The 19631-nt window shown below is 33.1% G+C and overlaps 1 protein-coding gene across 1 annotated transcript; it reads right to left on the reverse strand.

Annotated features, from left to right (window-relative positions):
• Window positions 1–5121: 5121 nt before the first annotated feature.
• Window positions 5122–6326, reverse strand: LOC118752973 (putative nuclease HARBI1; the record flags this gene model as incomplete). The annotated part of the gene is made up of 3 exons (XM_036487819.1): window positions 6099–6326; window positions 5510–5648; window positions 5122–5441 (listed from the first exon to the last, which is right to left on the reverse strand). Coding segments are annotated over exons 1-3 (687 nt in total), but the record flags the coding sequence as incomplete, so codon positions are not given.
• Window positions 6327–19631: the final 13305 nt, after the last annotated feature.

The raw sequence follows: 19631 nt of genomic DNA on the forward strand, positions 1-19631 counted from the left end.
AGTTTTCATATATAGAAAGTTTGGTTTAAAATCTAAACCGAAATAGAAAATGTTTGCACACAGCGAAATGTGGTGTTGATTCAAACTCAACATATGAAAGCACATTTACATGCGCGGCTGTAGCTGAGTGTGCAAAGATGCTTGATACAATTGGTTGCTACCAAGGCTGTCCGGGCTCGATCCCCATCAGACGGAGCATGAAATTTAAGATCATTTTTTATATTCTAAATTATGAAAATGTTTGGGTTAAAAATTTAAACCGAACTGTTTAAATTCTAAACCCAACATAGGTGCTCTCTTTTTTTAATCTTGGAAGGTTTGTATTTGAAACTGAATTTAGTTTGGTCATATGCATATGTATGTAGTCCAAAAAGTTTAAAATTAAAACCAAAACCTTTAACCGCGCGCTGAGCAAAACTGCTTGAGAAAAAAGCATTAGTTTAATAGCACGAGTGAAACATCGTACACGTGATAGAAGTAAAACTTCTTAAACAAAGCCCATGTGTGCGCCACACACCCGGTAGAAATCTTAACAAAAATATACTACGAGACAATCAGACGAATACAGTTGTTTATTGTATCCAAAGTTGGTACCAAGTTGATAAGTTTTTATCATTTCTCATAATTGGCTTTTAATTTTAATTTTTTCGAATACAGAGGATATGATCATTCTTTTTTGCTTTATTCCGTATACGAAAAATTATATGTTTCAATGGACACATCGCTTTGAATACATAATTTAGATTTAGATAATATTTTTAGCAATTTAGTTGAGAAAAATAAAACATTTAGATTATTGTTGGTATTTAGGTCGATTTTAAATTTGCTACCACAAAATAATTGGTATCAAATAAAACATCTCTTTGAGGTAAAATTTTCGAGTGACGAAAGCCGAACTAGAAACACAAATATATGATATCAATTTCGTGACGAAAATTATACGCATTTTTTAACTGCCTTTGAAGCGTACGGAAAATCTTTTGTTTTATTTATTCGGAACGTTGCAAAATTGCGTCTACTGCTAGAAACACAAAATAAAAAACAGAACTTTTGCAACTATTTTTATTTGATAGTATATACACCAGAGCTGTGTAAGTGTGAAATCATTTTCAATTTTAAATCAACAATTTTTTTCTATCCAGTTTTCATTACTTATTCTTCGCTTATGATTGAGGTTTATAATTTTTTAATTTTCCATTCACTCAAAGCAGTTATGAATTCACACATCAACATATTCATAGCAAGATTGAAAAAACCAATACCCAATCAAAAAAAGGTTTAACACTGAATGAGTATTGAAAAGGCTGCAATCTTTTATGTGTAATTCAGTACCAATCATTAGTTCAAAGACACCCTGGTAAACAACTTTTTGATAAAAAGGCAGATTTTTGACAATTGCTCAATTGTAAAAATTCAAACCGGCGCTACCCAATTTAAGTTTTTAGGTAGAGGGGATTTTATGTCATAAGTTTGGGTTATATATAAAACAGTTGTATCAACATTTACGTTTTAAATATAATTCATATCTTACTTGAAAATGTTTAAAATTTACATTAAATTAGATAACTACTTCGCATAAGCTTTACATTTAGGTTAATAAAATTTTAGTGAAAATATTTTAAAAATCTTAGTGTCTTTAATAAAAAAAAACAGCTCATCATAAAAATTTTATCGCCGTTCGGCGTCGGCGTAAAACTGTAGGTCCCTCCCATTTGTGTGACAGCAAAGGCGCACGCTACAAATCGGAGGAGAAGCTCGGCCAAAACTTAGCAAAAGTGTCAAACAGGTCGCGACCCTCTTCAAAAACCTCAAAAGTATTCCCAATATTATTTAGTTGTGAACCCGCATGAGTCCGAAATTACCATTTTTTACCACAATTTTCAGATTTTATCGGAAATCGTACTTGGTTTTCTGGCAACTGAGAGGACAAATAAGAGAGTAAGCAAGGTTATCTCATTGTCATAAGCTACCAGTTTTAGTCCGACGATTTTTTGGTGGTAAATTCTGGTAAATGTGTCAAAAGGTCCCATGTAGTGTGTTTGACAACCAAATTGTAAACAAAAGAGAAGTGCACTATGCTAATGCATGTTGAAAAGTAAATAATTACTTGTTTGAGTGGATGCTAATGAATTTTGGTTAAATTACAAAATGCTTAAAAGGTTTTAACCGTAATTTTACGTTTAAAAACTTTAAGAGTTTAACACATTACCCTATATGTGCTTGACCATTGAACTAAATCATTGTTTATTTGGTAAAATTAAAATATATTTTACTGTTCAATATTGGAGTTGGTGTGAAACAAAAATTAATAATTTATTGTATGTATGCAAATGAGAACTACAATTAGAACTTATTGTGCATCTCACTTTCAAAAACAATAGCCGTTTTGTTTGATCAAGTTCCGAATCTAAGAAGAAAATGTTTTTAAACAAACAAAAAGTTAATAATAAAATTTGAAGGATTTTAGATATTGCGTATGGTAGCATGAAATGTCACAATCTTCTTAACTGTCAGGTTGTTGATATATCGACGAAAAAGTGACAATGGAACTACCTCCTTTTTGTATCATGGAAACACGTACCTGAAGATTTCATACATAGAGTGGGATAAACTTCAAACCTCTAATATAAGTTTTCGTTTGGAATAATTTTCATGAACTTATCTATTAAGAGATCTCTTTGGAAAATTACCATACATCCTATATCCATTAAAACTTTAACACCACTTTTTGGGGAAACAGAAGTTCAAGATACAAGTTTATGTGCAAAAAATTAGTTAAACACTAAAAGACTCCTAATATTTATGGAACGTATAACAGAAAAATTTTTATTTCATTACCTAGACTTTATGAATATCCTACTCTATAAGTTAAAGCAGAAATTCCGAATAAGTAAGTTCAACCAATTTGCCTGCAATTTCGATCACAATTGAACATTGCACTTCGCTCTCGTTTCGAATTTTTGAAGGCGTTTTTTAAGGTATTTAGTGGTTTAACACTTCTTGGAGGCACTTGGTATTGTAAGAAAAATATGCGCAATTCGATCCCTAACTATATATTTTTTTTTAAAGAACGCCCGTTTTCTTTAAATTTGTAAAATTACAATAATTTTTTTATTTTGTTTACATCTGTCATTTGTTACAATTAAAGAAAAGTCTAAGAGTTGCCAAATATAAACAGTTTTATATCTATTTATAATAATAATAATTTACAATAATGATTTATTTAATTGATACTTCCCTTAAACACAAATTTGAAGTCCTAATACATTTGTAAAACTATTTATCACAAAATGTTATTAATTATTTGCAAGCGTACTATAGTTTTCATGCATTTTGAACAAATAAGGGAATAATGTATACATACGTGTGCGTACTTCCACTCCACAGAAGCATGGTTAGATCCCTGGTCAGATCATAACCCAAAATAGCAGTAGTCCTTCGGCACACAATGGCAAACCTTCAAGTATATTTCCTTGAAAACTCTTCTTATATAATCATTTGGCGTTCGGTGTCAGCCTTAAATAAGTAAGTGTCTCCATTTGTGTCACAACAACAGAACTCATGCCTCAAGTTTCAGGAGAAGCTCGGCCAAACACTTAGAAAAATATTTCAGCACCAAATATTTATTTGTTTAGTTATTTCAAGGGAGATGGCAATCTTCAGATTTCACATTTTGAGTACAAAAATTTCAACTCTGATACAACAAATGACAGATTACATTCTCATAAACGTACAATCATACATGATTGAGTTCTTTTTGCATTCACATTCTCTATGAGAATGGGTCTCAACCATTCCATAACACTCTACATATTTTGTGTTTACGATTTGTAACCAATCTCAAGAGTGGTTGTGAAATTTTTTAAATCAAACAATCACATTTTTGAAACGAAAAAAATGAGAATGCACACTCAATTGATTCAATCATTACACAGCTCTGATATATAACCTATAACCAAAAAATATTTTAGCGAAATTTGCTTCAGTTATTTCTATTTCACTTTAGTTTATTTAATGTTGATTATTTTTTATAAAGTATAGCTCATTGTTTGACAAAAACCAAATGAATCCCAACTTTACACTTATGAAGTGTGCTATTTTATTTATATGGAAGAAAATACATAACGCCATCAGCAAAATAATGAACAAAAATCAATGCGACTTTGTAAAACTATATACCGAAAACTTTTCAAAAAAGTCTGATTAAAAAGTTTCAAATGTTGCTGATTGATGTTATCTGCTACGTTTCTTTTTGGTTTTTACAAAGTGTAAAGTTGGGATTCATTTGGTTTTTGTCAAACAATGAGCTATACTTTATAAAAAATTAATCAACATTAAATAAACTAAAGTAAAATAGAAATAACTGAAGCAAATTTCGCTAACATATTCATTTGGCCATGGGTGTGTTAATAATTTTCTATTCATTCGTAGAATTTTGATGTGATTTTTAAGTTTGAGTTTCTTTTATTTAATTTTCGACGATTTTTTGTTATTTACTTGAATAACTGTTTAGTTTTCGTTTTATTTTGTTGTATGTACATTCAGTGACTCAAGTATAAATTGGGTCAGGCATTTTAAGAAGTTTAGGCTATTTGAATTTAGTTTATTTAATGTTTGTTATTCTTTTATAAAAGCATAGCTGGTTGCCAAATGAAAACCATATAAATTCAAATTGCAGACCATGTGCAAAAATTATGAATAATCTTGTTAATTAGGATCTTTAGTCTTTAGTTTAGAAAGTCTGTAATTTGGATTTATATATATGGTTTTTATTAAGTAATTGGCTATGCTTTCATAAAGAAATAACAAATATTTAATAAACCATAGCAAAATAGCCTAAACTTCATAAAATGTCCCGACCCAATTTATACTTCAGTCATTGAATGTATTCTGTATTCAATCTCAAATTCAAATATATGTATGTATGTACCTAAAGAAAATTGAATTAAAAGACTGAATTTTAAAATAATAAAACGCTATATTTACATGAAAACATTCTTATTATTCCATTGGAAGTTCTTACAGGTAGATACAATTTGAATATTTGGCTTAGGTAAAAAAATTAGCGATCAGTCGGTCCTGTACGCGTTGTGCTATTGAGGATGGGGTATCCAGATTTACCCAAATGTTCTCCGCTGCTGGCTCTGAAAACAAACCATCGGTGTCCGAAAAAACATCATTGAACTCGTTCGTTTGCTCGTACAAGCGAATGTTGTGCAGTACAGAGCACGCACTGACGATTCTTCCAGCAAATCCTGGATCATATAAAAGAACCCTTTGCCGTGATAGACATCGACAAGTTGCTTTAAGGACACCAAATAGCCTCTCCACTGGATTGCGAGCCTTGCACAATGCCTCATTGTAGCGATATTTCGGGGTTCCCTCTGACTGATTTGACAAAGGAGTCATCAGCCATGGCTCCAACGGATAGCCAAAATCGCCTGCAGAAAGAGTTTATGTAGTAACGTAGTATTGAACAATGTACACAAATGTAGTTAAAAATTGTTACCTATTAAAAACATATTATGGTGACCATTTTCGAATGATCGTTGCATTACTCTTCGTACTGCAGATGAGCTCCAAATAAATGAGTCGTGACGTGCTCCAGGATATCTAGCATTCACATCTAAAATTTTCAGATAACAGACCTACATATAAAAACAGGTTTTATAATTTTTATCTTTTATAAAAATTCCCTCTTACCATTTGTACATTTATTGAGTGGTAACCAAGGTGGTTTACATAAGCCTCCTCATGGTTCTTCGGCCTCAAAATAGCGATATGAGAGCAGTCGATAGCTTCAATAGTGCCTGCAAAGAAGGGGAAGAGGCGGAAGCGAAAATTTCCTTTGCGGCTTGCCGCTCCGCTTGTGTCATAGGAAATCGTACCTTGGAGCAGAATATATTATGATAAATAGCATCTGTCACGCGGTGTATGGACCGGCTTATCGATGACTGGCTCATCGATATTCCCCACTGTTCACCTACGGGCCGTTGGAAGCATCCTGTCGCAAAAAATCGTAGGGCAGCTGGAACCTATCCAAGCACAATCGAAAAGTATTTAAATTTGCATTATAACTAAAACGTTTTGTAAGTTACCTGTTTTTCCGTCTCTATGGCGGTTACTCTTGAGCCTCTTAGATGCCCATCAAGCTGCCAAACTAGGTCATCTGCCAAGTTTGGACTTAAGCGATACAATTTCTTGAACTCCGTTGGTCCTAAATGAAATAGTTTGTCCACATTTCTCAACACACGTCGATCCACTGTTGGAGGACTAGATTCCCGCTCGCTCCGAAATAGGGTGTATCCTAAGTACTCGAAAGCCATTTTTAAAAGAAAACGCAACTAAAAACTTGAAATTTCGATTACGCTAACGACACAAAATTTTTTGTCGAGAACTTAGCCACAATCGAAACATTAACGACAACAGCTGATTTTGTCAAAGCGAATTTCGTTAGAGAAACCTTTAATGAATAGCAAAATCGATAAAATTTACTTTTAGCTAACTTAACGATGGGAAAAACGTTAAAGTACCGTAGTGAATTGCACTACAGATGTTAAAATTAACATGTGAAATAAAACTTCGTTAGATTCCTTCCTGGTAATTTTTCGAGTATTATGCTCGCGATACCATCTGAAGTCTTTGTTGCCAGCCACCTGGGCTTCCTCAGGAAAATGCCCTACTGGCAAATGCATACCAAAGGCAATAAATACCAAATGTCATGAACATTTAGTAATTTTTTAAATTCTAGGGCGCCATATTGGATACAGAAGAATGACAGATGTGTCCAGTAAGGAAGGGCGACACATTTTTAGGCGCGAGTGTACGCGGCTTTTCTTTTCGTAGCTCCTCAAAGGACCCCTTGCATTACTTTTTGGTAAAGGAATGAAGATCCTACCCTGCTCTACTCATTAGTTATACCGTTTTGAAAGAAAATATTTCTTGAAAAATAAGCCGCGTTTTTAATGAAAATGAAGGCCACTCCTTTTTGCGCCAGTATGCGCGTCTATTCATTTCATACATCTTTAAAGGATTACTTTTTGGTAGAGGAATGAAGATCCTACTCGGCCCTACAAATTAGTTATACGTTTTTGAAAAAAAAATATTTCTTGAACAATAATCCGTGTCATTAAGATATTCATAATTTGAAAACAAAATTTTATTATGTAATATTTCATATGAAATCAACATTTTCCATCTTTAAGAAGTAACACCAAATCAGATATAACTATTATAATTTAAAGTTTCCATAAAAAAACTGTTAAGAAAGCTATCAACTCATAACTGTTAGAACAAGCCACAATCGAATTCGTTAAATTAACTGGATTCAACGGCTTGCTCAGCACATGTTATTAAAAATACTAACCAGCTTTGAGTTCGCTGGACATTTCTGAATAAGAATGGCTTTACTCCAGTTAATTTATCACAGTTTAAAAATAGGCCTTTTTCGCGTAAAACATGCCTTATCCGACCGCTGTGCGTCGTTTTTAATCTAAAAAAAAACATTTCTATATGCAAGACGGTCATGATTATTCTAAAGCTTGCTTAGCTATTAACAGTTGAACTTTTTGAAGTTGATTTGCATAGTGAAAACCAGTAAAATAGGGATTTAAAATTATATTGTTTAATTTTCTATGAAAAACGCGGTCGTTTTTCAAGAATTATTTTTAAAAGATTTTTCTTTATGACGAGATGGTTTATTTTATGAGAATCAACAATTTTTTGTAATTTGTTTTCGAAAACTTATGTTAAGATATATTTAGTAAGGTGTTAAATATCGGCTTTTTGCAAAAAGTAAAATTTTATTGCGGATTGCGATAAAGTACCTACCCAGATATAATATTTGTACGGCACAATTTTTCTTTAAGGCGAAAAACCCCTAGAAATTGGCATGGCAATTTTAGGACTCAAGTTAGCAAAACGCAGATTCTTTGCGGATTTCGGCAGAATATCGCTTCGTTAACAATATTTGTTCCACAACTTTATCAATACCTATAGAAACTCTGGCGAAATTCACAACAAAGTCTAAATTTTTTAACCTTGGTTTTAATATATCCACGCCCATTTCTAGAATATTCTTTGATTGAAAAAGTTGTGGAATAAATGTTGTTAATACATAATTGGCAATTAATTTGTGTCAAATTCTCTATGCAACCCTGTGAAGTATGTTTAATGAGACCAGCAAAGGGTATGTTTGATGAGAAAACAAAATGTCAAAAAATCGAATGACATATGACATTAAAATATTATTATTAAAAAAGTAAACAAGCAATAGCTGCCAAAATTGATGGTGAGTAAATTTTAACAAATTTTCCATGATAATATGTTTTAAATAATGCACTATTTTAATTTAATGCATTATAGAATCAAAACACAAGAGGAAGAGGATGGGACGGAGTGAGGGGGCGGAATTGGCAATACTGGAGCTATGGGAAGAACGAGTGGGGGAGCTCCGTGGGATGCGTAAGAATGCGCACGTCTACGAAGAGATGGCAGCAGATCTCGCAGAGCTTGGGTATACCCACAGTGCGAGGGATATGCAAGTAAAATTGCAAAATTTTTCGCAGCACTACAGGTATGTTTATACAAAAAAAATGTGGGTATAGTTTAGTTATTTGCGCAATGATTTCGGGCTATTGTGTCCAAATGGATGACCCGATTCAAAAACTTTTTACACACACTGTCAAGGATCTAAGCTTTATTTAAGACCTAATTTTGTAATTTTCGGTGCCTAATTTATTAATAAATTCGAAGGCCGGCAACACGGTGAGGTGTTCTGCACAAAAAAAAACTGTTTACCGAGTTTAGACCGTTCTCCAGTGGTTCCCCAGGAGTCTAAACAAGGCTTCGAGGAGTCAAGTATGACTTTTTACAAAGTTTGAGCTGTGCTCTTTGTACTGGTTTGGATATCAAGAGTCACGCCCCCTCCGCCGACTAACCGAAAAACAGTGGGAAAATAACTACACATTCCCCTAAAATGCTGTATGTAGAATCTTAATTTTTCAATTACACTTGTAGAAAGGAAAAGGCAGATATGGGTCCTTCCGGTGGGTCGCCTTCTACATGGGTGCACTATGAGAGGGTGCACCAAATAATTGGAGGGTTCAAGGCAAATGTCCACACGAATCTCACGCTTGAAAGCATTGATGGTACGTATGCTTTCGTTTATTTGGAATCACTTGGAATGCAAAAATGAAAATTTTGAGAAATCAAGTTCATGTAATTAACATTGTGAAATATGTGCTATCCGTGTATGCATGGTATTCTTGGCTTTTGTATAACGTAGAACATCAACAATCAACTCAATAACTCAACAATTGGTAAATTTGCACATTTATGCTTCTGGCCCATTCAATTTTGGTCTGATAATGTGTAAGTTTTAAGGGGCTAAAAATTACCGCTGATGTTTTAGCATTTTTTTGTCCATATAACGAATTAACACAATACGGCTGTTAAGGATGTTGCGGAAATGGTCTTGGATTTGCAATTGGAATTGCATTTGCAATTGGAATTGCATTTCCAATTTTTTTGCTTGCTGCCATGGCAACCGCGTGCATATTATTGTTGTGAATTTACAAATGCAACGACTATGCAAATCCAAGACCATATGCACGAAATCCTGAACAGCCCTAGTTTATTTTTATAGGGAAGAAATCCGCAACACCTTCAGCGGAAAAAAAATCTAAAAAATCAGCGGTAATTTTTAGCTACTTAAAACTTGTACTTTATTGTTCTTAAATTTAATGGGCCACAAAACTCCGCACTCGAAAATTGCCTTAAAACGTGAATACAATGTTTATTGCCCGCAGCTTTGTAGGGCACTCTCGTAAAATTTCCAATTCATTAACCTTTTTAACACGTTTCTTTATCGTATCGTAACCTTTATTTACAAAGGCTTTTCTAAACTGGATTTTTCACTCATTTTGGTAGGATATATTAAAATGCACCTTCAGTAAAAATTTTAAAGTGTTAGCATTAAAAACAACAGGGTTACATGCTACTTTTTAAAAGGTCCTACCTGTTTTTGATATACTTTTTTATAGTTGTTTGCTCCTGTAAAGTAAAAAGTTCGTTGATTTTGGCCTTTGTGAATTAAGGTAACGATATACAATAAGCAAACATCTTTTCATTTTACAATTAAAAAACGTTTCATTGTATTAAATTTTTAATGTTCACAAAAATGTTTCTTTCAAACAGACTTATCAAAAGCATCGTGATCCACTACACTTCTCCCGTCCCCAGGAACACCGTTGCCATCACCCTCGTCGCCACTGCCCTCACCAGTACCTTCAACGTCAGCGTTGGCTGGAAAAACAAAAAAAATATAATTTCCAAGAAGAATTATTGGAAAAATTTGACAATTTATCGTCGGACATTGCTGAACATTTAAAGAGAAGAGAAGAAAATGAAAAGGATAATAAGGTTAATAGAGATAGAAAAAAAAGCAGAGGTACAGGAAAGAACTGCGAAAGCCAACGAGGAAATAAAACAAGCTCTGATATCTTTTTTAAATAAAAATTAATCTTGTATTTCAATAATAACACTACACTGCGTTGCATAATTATAAGACCGCCACATATTAACAAGTTTTGACTGCTTAGTTTTATATTATTTAATTTCAACTATTTTCCTATAAAATCATAGTTCATTCTATAACAAACACGATACAAATTCACACTTTCAACTTTGTGAAAAAATTATAAAAATTTAGAAAATTTTCATAAATGTTTGGGCAGTTTTATAGCCCATTCAATTCCAGTACCAAAAAGTGCAAGTTTGAAGTAGCTACAAAATCTCGTTGATTTTTGGCAATTTTTTATTAAAGGTGTCACTCATTTTCTTCCATACAAATTATTTTCGAACATTTTTTTGTATGGAAGAAAATCCACACCGTCAACAGAAAAAATTGCCAAAAATCAACGATATTTTGTAGTTACTTCAAACTTGGACTCTTTTGTACTGGAGTTGAATGGGCTATGAAACTGCATGCGCGAATTGTTTCCAAAAACTCTTAAAAAAAAATATTTATGAAAATTTGCTAAATTTTTATAATTTTTCCACAAATTTGAAAGTGTGAATTTGTATCGTGTTTGTTATAGAATGAGCTATGATTTTATAGGAAAATAATTGAAATTATATAATAACAAACTAAGTAGTCAAAACTTGTTAATATGTGGCGGTCTTATAATTATGCAACGCAGTGTAGTCGACAAAAAATCCGACCTGTGGAATTTGACCATCACTTCTAAAGTAAAATTTCCCGACGAATCTGAATATGAAGTGAAAAGCAAGTAGTGTTTGCGATAAAGATTTTTTTTTAGTTCTTAAAATGTTCCAAAAGTGCAGTCAAAGTAATTTATTTTAATTTAAAAAATGATTCATACTTCTCTTTAAAAAAATGTACATTTAGCTCTTAAACCCCTAATCCGGTTGGAAAATGTTGATGATATAGATGATGTTTATTTGTCAGTTTCACTAGTGTAAAAGAAATTAAATATAAAAAATAAATTACATTGATGTAGTTTGCTAATGGGGTATTCCATGAGTAAGTGAAACTTTGTGTCCAATTGTAGAGTAGCTTATTGAACATGGAATGCTTGATGAATCAATGCTCAATACCTCAAATTAACGTTTTTTGGAAAAAAAATTTAGTTATATTATTTTATTACACTGTAAATACACTCAAAACTTCAACATTAGAAAAGTAGTTGAATACGATAATATATTTTAATATAGAAGGCTCTGCAAAATCAAGTATTCACAAAGTTATTATTTTTTTGAAGGGGGGGGAATAAATGTCTCGATCTTTCTGCGCCCCGAAGAAGCAATATGGCATTGAAGAAAAATAGGCATTTAAATTATATAATAGGATAAAATCACTACGGTTTAGCATGTCCAACCCGTGACTAAAAAGTTTTAAACTTCGTATTGCTTAGTTACTACTTTAGGGAGTTTTCTATAATTTCATAACTAGAGTGTGTTTATACTAAGCAGCCCTATTTCATTTCTTTTATTATATTATAAGTACCTACTTAAGCGATTTTGAAACGTTTTATCGTGTCCCGCCCGTGACAATCATTTATAATTTTTTTCTAATGGTGCCTAACAATAAAAAAAATAAGTTTAACGTTTCAAACCTATGTTTAATGCCACAAAACTCTGAAGTTCAGGTTGACTAAACACCATAATACTGTTGGTGGGCTAAGCGATGTAGTAAAAAATTTCGCGTGGCCAGCTCGAAAAGTCAAGATAAGCATTACTATCTTAGAGACGCCAGAGAATTCTATGATGAGGGTTGCTTAACAACAATCCAAAAGTCAATATTAACAATTACCTGAAAAGTTCCAACCAAGAAAATCTAGAAGTTCGCGAAACTTATAAATTCAATCCAATAAATAGCCTTTAAGTGACAAAGATATACATATGTATCTGCTTACAAGTATTCTAATGCAGATAACTTTTCGGATTAGACATCGATACACAAGATCTTTTCTGACGTTCTATGGTTCTAAGGAATAGCTAAATTTGAGCATGATTTGTCCATGAAATCAGTTTCCAAAAATAACTCAACTCGAGCCACTCTTAAGCCGGTTACTCAATGTCTGGTCAACACTAACAGCAGGTTAGACATCGCTATCGACGTGATAACAGTAGTCGATATACATGTTTAGCCTGTAGTTAGTATTAGTCAGACATACATAGCTATTCTAAACAAACTTGAAAATCATTAAGGCACATTCGAAATTTCGTTGCAATCAAATGCACCGTGCAGAAGTGCATTAGGAAAATGCATATAAAATTTCATGCGTTTGCAAATAATCCTTTCTTCCATGCATTTTAATACATCAATCTGGCGACTTCTAGCTTTCGTTTGGTATAACTATTGCCCCTAAAATAGATCCTGGGGTCAGCAGTATATCGTGCGTCTTACAATGACTCCACTGTCATAAAAGTAGGTCAATTGATCTTGTATTTGACCTCTAACATTTATCATACCTAATCTCTTTGATATGGATCTCACTAGAAGCTTCCTTTCATGAAGAAAATCGTACGTGTCCCACCCGTGACAAAAGTTGTCCCACCCGTGACAGGAGAATTTTGAATTTTTTAATAATAAACAACTAATTCTTATTATAGTTTGTGCTTTGTTGGGATTGCTGGTTCTTTTCTGTATAGTAAAACATCTAATCCAGATAGAAATGTTAAGTAAATTCACAGACTTTCCTTAAAATATATGTTCCCCAAAAAGCAGTGTCTTTTCATTGTCCTACCCGTGACGGAAGAAACAGCTCAGAATTTTCCAATATAAAATCAAGTTGGAATATTTTTCGTATTTGGTAATAACTCGTATATTAGTGAACTAGGTGTAGCTTTATCAAAATGTAGAATTGCTTAGTACTTTATACTTAAATTTAAAAAAGAAAACTATTTTTGCTGTACAAATGTCCCACCCGTGACGATGGAATACCCCTAATATTAAATTTCTTTTACACTAGTGAAACCGACAAATAAACATCAGCTATGTCATCAACATTTTCCAACCGGATTAGGAGCTTAAGAGCTAAATGTACATTTTTTTAAAGAGAAGTATGAATAATTTTTTAAATTAAAATAAATTACTTTTGCTGCACTTTTGGCACATCTTAAGAACTAAAAAAAATCTTTATCTGTTCTTCTTGCTTTTCACTTCATATTCAGATTCGTCGGAAAATTTTACTTTAGTAGTGATGTTCAAATGCCACAGGCCGGAAGATTTATTTACGTCTGTAAACTTGTGGAATTAATAAAAAAAAAAAACAAAAAACAATTATAAATTAATTTCCCAATGCTTTTACTTACCAAAATAAGAACACAGCGATTGGCTTATGGTTTCAGCTGAGGTTTCGTTATCGCCAAGTACAACATTTCGCGAAGGGTTTTCTTGCAAATTTTCAACCAAATTTGATTGATATGATCATTTTCTTCGTTTAAAAAATTGTGTAAAATACAGCAAGCTCGAACAATGATCGGCGCTTTCCCTATTCGGTTATCTAAACCTTTTCCAATGCGACGAAAACGGGCTTTTAAATGACCGAAAGCGTTCTCTACCACTCTTCTGCATTTTGATAGTTTGTAGTTGAACAATTTTACTCTCCGTCAAGGCCGTAGAAAAGGCATATGGTTTCATTAAAGTGGTGGAAAATCTAAATGCAGAATCTCCTAAGATACAGACCGGCATTTGTACACCAATACTTCGTCTTCAGTTATCACGTTCTTAAGTAGGGATGAATTATATATTTCGGAGTCATTGCAACGTCCCGGAGCACCAATATTTATATATAAAAAACTATCTGTGCATATAATATATTGTTATTAAAACAAGTAAAAAAGTCTAAGTTCGGGCGGAGCCGAACATTAAATACCCGGCGCAAGTATTAAATATATGTTTTTTCACCTTTCCGAAACCTACCGCTAGATGGTAAGCCGGGGTGTATCAATTTTGAGTAAATTAGCGTCCTTAAATTTCGAAGTATTGAATTTTCAAGCATTTCTGAAATATACCGTTATATGAAAAGCGGCCGTAATTTTAGTCCGATTTCAATAATTTTCAACGTTTTGCTTATATGTGGCAAGCACAATAACCACACCGGGTTTGGTACAAATTGGTAGAACGGTTACCGATATACATATATGTGATCATAAGTGGGCGGTGCCACTCCCGTTTTCCAAAATTTTACCATTAACGTATTTCTTGGTAAAGAATTGTTGCAAGCATCAATTTTGAATAAATTAGCTTCAATATTTACTGATTTATCGACGATTTTGTATTTCTCTAAATTACCGTTATATGGGATGTGGGCGTGGTTATTGTCCGATTTTAAAAAGTTTCGGCGATTTTTTATGCTGTATCAAGGCCAACAACTGTGCCAAGTTTGGAAGAAATTAGTGCAGCGGTTACCGAGATATACACATGTAACCATAAGTGGGCGTGGCTCCGCCCATTTTCCAAAAATTTATGACACTCTTAGTTGTCGTCTAAAAATTTTTGTAAATATTAATTTTGAGTGAATAATCTTCAGTAGTTACTAAAATATCGCAGTTTTCGTATTTCTGGAAATTACCGTTATATGGGAAGTGGGCGTGGTTACAGTCCGATTTCGCCCATTTTCAATACCAACCTACCTTGGATTAAGGGAAACCTACATACCAAATTTCGTTGAGATATCTCAATTTTTGCTCGAGTTATCGTGTACACGGACGGACGGACAGACGGACAGACGGACGGACAGACAGACATGGCTTAATCGATTTCTTTTTTCATCCTGATCATTTATGTATACATTTGTCTATATCTATCTCGATTCGTTTTGGCTGTTACAAACAACCGTTATGTGAACAAAATTAATATACCCTTGTGCACAAGTGCGCTCGGGTATAAAAAGAAATAAACGGTAACAAACAAATATGTGTATTTTCTACCTGTAATCCACAAGCGCAAGAAGTACAATAGAATACTATCCCTTATAATTGTAGTAGTCAGTTGCATCAGTCGTATTTGGTTTTATTTCGATGTGACATCCATCTAAAAATACAAACATGAATTTGTAAATTGTCTACATTATTTTAATAGTAACAGGGGAAATCTTTCATTTGCCTACCAATTGCTCCCAGACATTGTGGAAACCCAAGGCGATGAAAACCATTCACGCATTCAGACTACATCTTGCGTCGGTGATAATTTCTTTATATACTGTGTGGACATCGCTTGCCATACTTCTTCGCAGAACCGTTCATTGGACTAAAAAATGAGGTACCAAGTGAAACTATACGTGGAGTTGGCACCTATTTAAAAATTACTACCTTACATAGGAACGTGAAGGCATCTTTTGTTTTTTGCACATTTGCACAGTTTATTCAAATTACAAAAAATGCGGTCTTAAGATGTGTAATTAGGTTTTATTTTTTTCCAAAAGGGATTATTATAAGATGTGGGACTAAAAAGTGAGTTGTCAAATGAAAGGAGTTTACCTGCAGATGTTCAGTAAGATTTCTTTTTTAATAGTGTTGCTGCCTGTCTAAAAAATTATAAGGTCCGTTCGTTACATTAAAAACATTAGATATCAAATGAAAGTGTCGAGATCGGTCAAGTAGGTTTTGAGATACGCTTGTATCATACAAGTGGGCGGTGCCACCTCCATTTTCCTAAAGTTTCTTAAAAAAACACTTTTTTGCTAAATAACGATTGTATATAACAATTTTGAATAAATACTGATGCATTTTTTACCCACACTGCTCAAAAAATCTGAAATCCGGTACATAAACAATATAAATTCAAGCCCGTATTTAAGAAAAGTCGCCTAACTTCGATAATTTTTATGCGATTGCAATATATGAGCTATCAGTTTATTTAAAAATAGATTGAATTTTAGATAGTACTACTTGTTTCGAAATTGAGTAGTCCACTTGCAAAGTGCGCTATGTAAATTTTTTTCCATTTTTTGTTTTTGGTGGTTAACGTACCAGTATTGAAAGTAGTTTCATGTCCACTAACAATACAGTGCAAAATCCTTATATATTCTGAAAAAAATAGCATCAAATGTTAGCTACTCTAGCAAAAGTCGCTATAATAGTTTCAAAAGTCGCTATAATATTTATTATACGTATTTATACAAGTTCAAAAGTCACCATCTTCTGATGAACTTAGAAAACTGCAAGAAAACGTGGTAGTTTCGGTGCCTAGTGGAAGACGTCTTAAAAAAGAAGTAGACCAACCTTCATGGAAGAGAGAACGCGAAAAGCTTAAAAAAGCTGGCTATATAAAACTCTCTGTTTCAAAACTCGCTATATCTAATTCCTATATATAAAATTTGCAAAAGCTACCACACTGCGATTTTAATTTTTAACGTAATTAGGCTCTTATTTATCCAAATTTTCAGATAATAAAAATAAATATACAATTTGGATGTTACTTGTTGTTGTAGACGTTTTTATACCTTTCATGAGCATGAAATGGTATTATAACTTTGGTCCGATGTTTGTAAGTACCAGAATGAGAAGAGATAGACCCATTAAAATGTATACTTAAATGATCAGAACGGCGAGCTGAGTCGATTTAGCCATGTCCGTCTGTCCGTCTGTCCGTCTGTCTGTCTGTCTGTCGGTCCGTCTGTTTGTATGCAATCTAGTCTCTCAGTTTTCGAGATATTCAGATCAAATTTGGTAGGTGGGTGTATTTTTATAATGTATTAATCATTTGTCGGAACCGGAAGAATCGGACCACTATAACATATAGCTCCCATACAACTGATTGTTCAGATATGAGATTTTTCGTTATAACTTCTCCATTTATGCAGCTGGGAAATGGCATTCCGCAATATTTCCATCCATTATCAAAAACATGCTTACAGTGAAAATGGCGAAGATCGGGTCGCTATAACCTATAGCCTCCATACAACCGATTGTTCAGATTCGAGATTCTTTGTTATAACTTCTCCATTTATGCAGATAGGAACATGAAATTTTGTATTACTTCTACCCATTATCAACAGAAAACTTAAAGTAAAAATTACAAAGATCGGGTCACTATAACCTATAGCTCTCATACAACTGATTGTTCAGATATAAGATTTTTCGTTATAACTCCTCCATTTATGTAGCTAGACACATGAAATTTTGCACTGTTGTCACTTATTATCAAAAGAATACTTTCAGTGAAAATGACGAAGATCGGGTCGCTACAACCTATATCCACCATACAACTGATTGTTCAGATATAAGATTTTTTGCCATAACTTCTTCATTTATACAGCTAGAAACATCTAAATTGCACCCTTTTCACTCATTACTAACAGAATACTTACAGTGAAAATAACAAAGATCACTATAACATATATCTCCCATACAACTGATTGTTCAGTTATGAGAATTTTCGTTATAACTCCTCCATTTATGTACCTAGGAACATGAAATTTTGTAATACTTCCACCCATTAACACCAGAATATACAGTGAAAATAACAAAGATCGGGTCAGTTTTACATATAGCTCCCATACAACTGATTGTTCAGATATGCGATTTTTTGTTATAACTACTCCATCTATGTAGCTCGAAACATGAAATTTCGCCCTATTTTCACTCATTATCAACAGAAAGTTTACAATAAATTAACAAAGATCGGGTCACTATAACCTGTTTATTGCCCCCATACAACTGATTGTTCAGATATGGGGTTTTACTGTAAAACTCCTTTATTTGGACAGCTAAAACCGATAAATTCCGTAAGCTATTTTTTAAATAATAATACAAGGTCTACTGAGAAAATCGTCAAAATCTATGCTGTATAATCATAATCTCTTGTACCACTGATTGTTCAGATACCAGTTTTTGCGATATATGTATCTCCTTTATGTAGGAAGCTAAACCATTAAATTGTGTTACCGGTTTACGTACCGATCACACAGTAGTGAAAATCACTTGGATTGGTGCTATATAAGGTATATCTTCCATACCTCTGATTGTTTAGATATGATTTTTTATATATGTATCTCCTCCATCTATGCCTGCTGTGAATATATAAATTTATTCAAATGCAGTAATCTGTTAAAGTAAAATTTTCAGATGCTCATGAAAGGTATGAAGTCTTCGGTATAGCCGAAGACAGCGCTGCTCTTACTTGTTTTTAATTAATTACGGCGTACTATTATAAAATCACATAGCGTTGTTTGCAAGTGGACTACTCAATTGTGGAAATATCAATGGTGAAAATTTAAAAAATTAAGAGAAATAAAATTGTTTTTTTATTTTACCAGATGAAAAATCCCAACAAGCCAAATCCAACAATAGATTATTATATAGCATTTTAAAGACCTATATATCCTCTTCTCAGATCATATTCGATCTCTGAAATCGAATCAAAAATAGTCATTCAAAAACTCATAAATCTACAAAATCGTATTTTCTGGCATACATCGACAGGTCGCGACCTCTAAATCACCTTTAAAAAATCTATAAGAATAGGCAATAATATTTTTCATAAAAACGAATATAATTAGGAGCTAGAGTCTTGAAATTTCCAAAAAAAAAACATTTTGGATGAGAACCCCAATGTAGATTGCCAAATGGGAAGTTTATCTGGCCTCTTGGAAGTTGTGTTTTCTTTGTTAATGCGTGCACCGTTATTCGTATTTTCTTGGGCTAATTCACTTTCTTTAATATTCTCTAATTTTGCGGCATTGCTCCTTGTTATAATGTTAATGCTTCTCTCATCTATTTTTTTCATTTTTATTATTATTGGAACGCTTTTATCAACTTGCATACTTCCAGACTAGGGATGTTTCGAATGTCATATTTTTCACATTCGCGAATGCGAGAAATAACATTTATCGTTTTTATTACTTAAAAGTTTTGCAAATTATTAGAACATTGAACGAGTGCTTAACCTATACAGTCTTTTAATCTAGTAGTCAAACTTCAAACGGGGCATATTATAAATATTTCAAAAAAGGTAATGTTGCTGCCATTTCCGGCTGCACTGAACAATTGCTCATTTTGAACGCTGGCGGGTGGAGCGCTCAAATATTTGCGGGTCAGATCTGTCAAATTGCCGTATTTTAGTTCAGTTTTCCACCAATGGAGAGGCTCATTTTTCTTTA

Source organism: Rhagoletis pomonella, unplaced genomic scaffold (genome assembly GCF_013731165.1).
Source record: "Rhagoletis pomonella isolate Grant_MI unplaced genomic scaffold, Rhpom_1.0 Rhpom_scaffold_02018, whole genome shotgun sequence".
Taxonomy (NCBI): Eukaryota; Metazoa; Arthropoda; class Insecta; order Diptera; family Tephritidae; genus Rhagoletis; species Rhagoletis pomonella.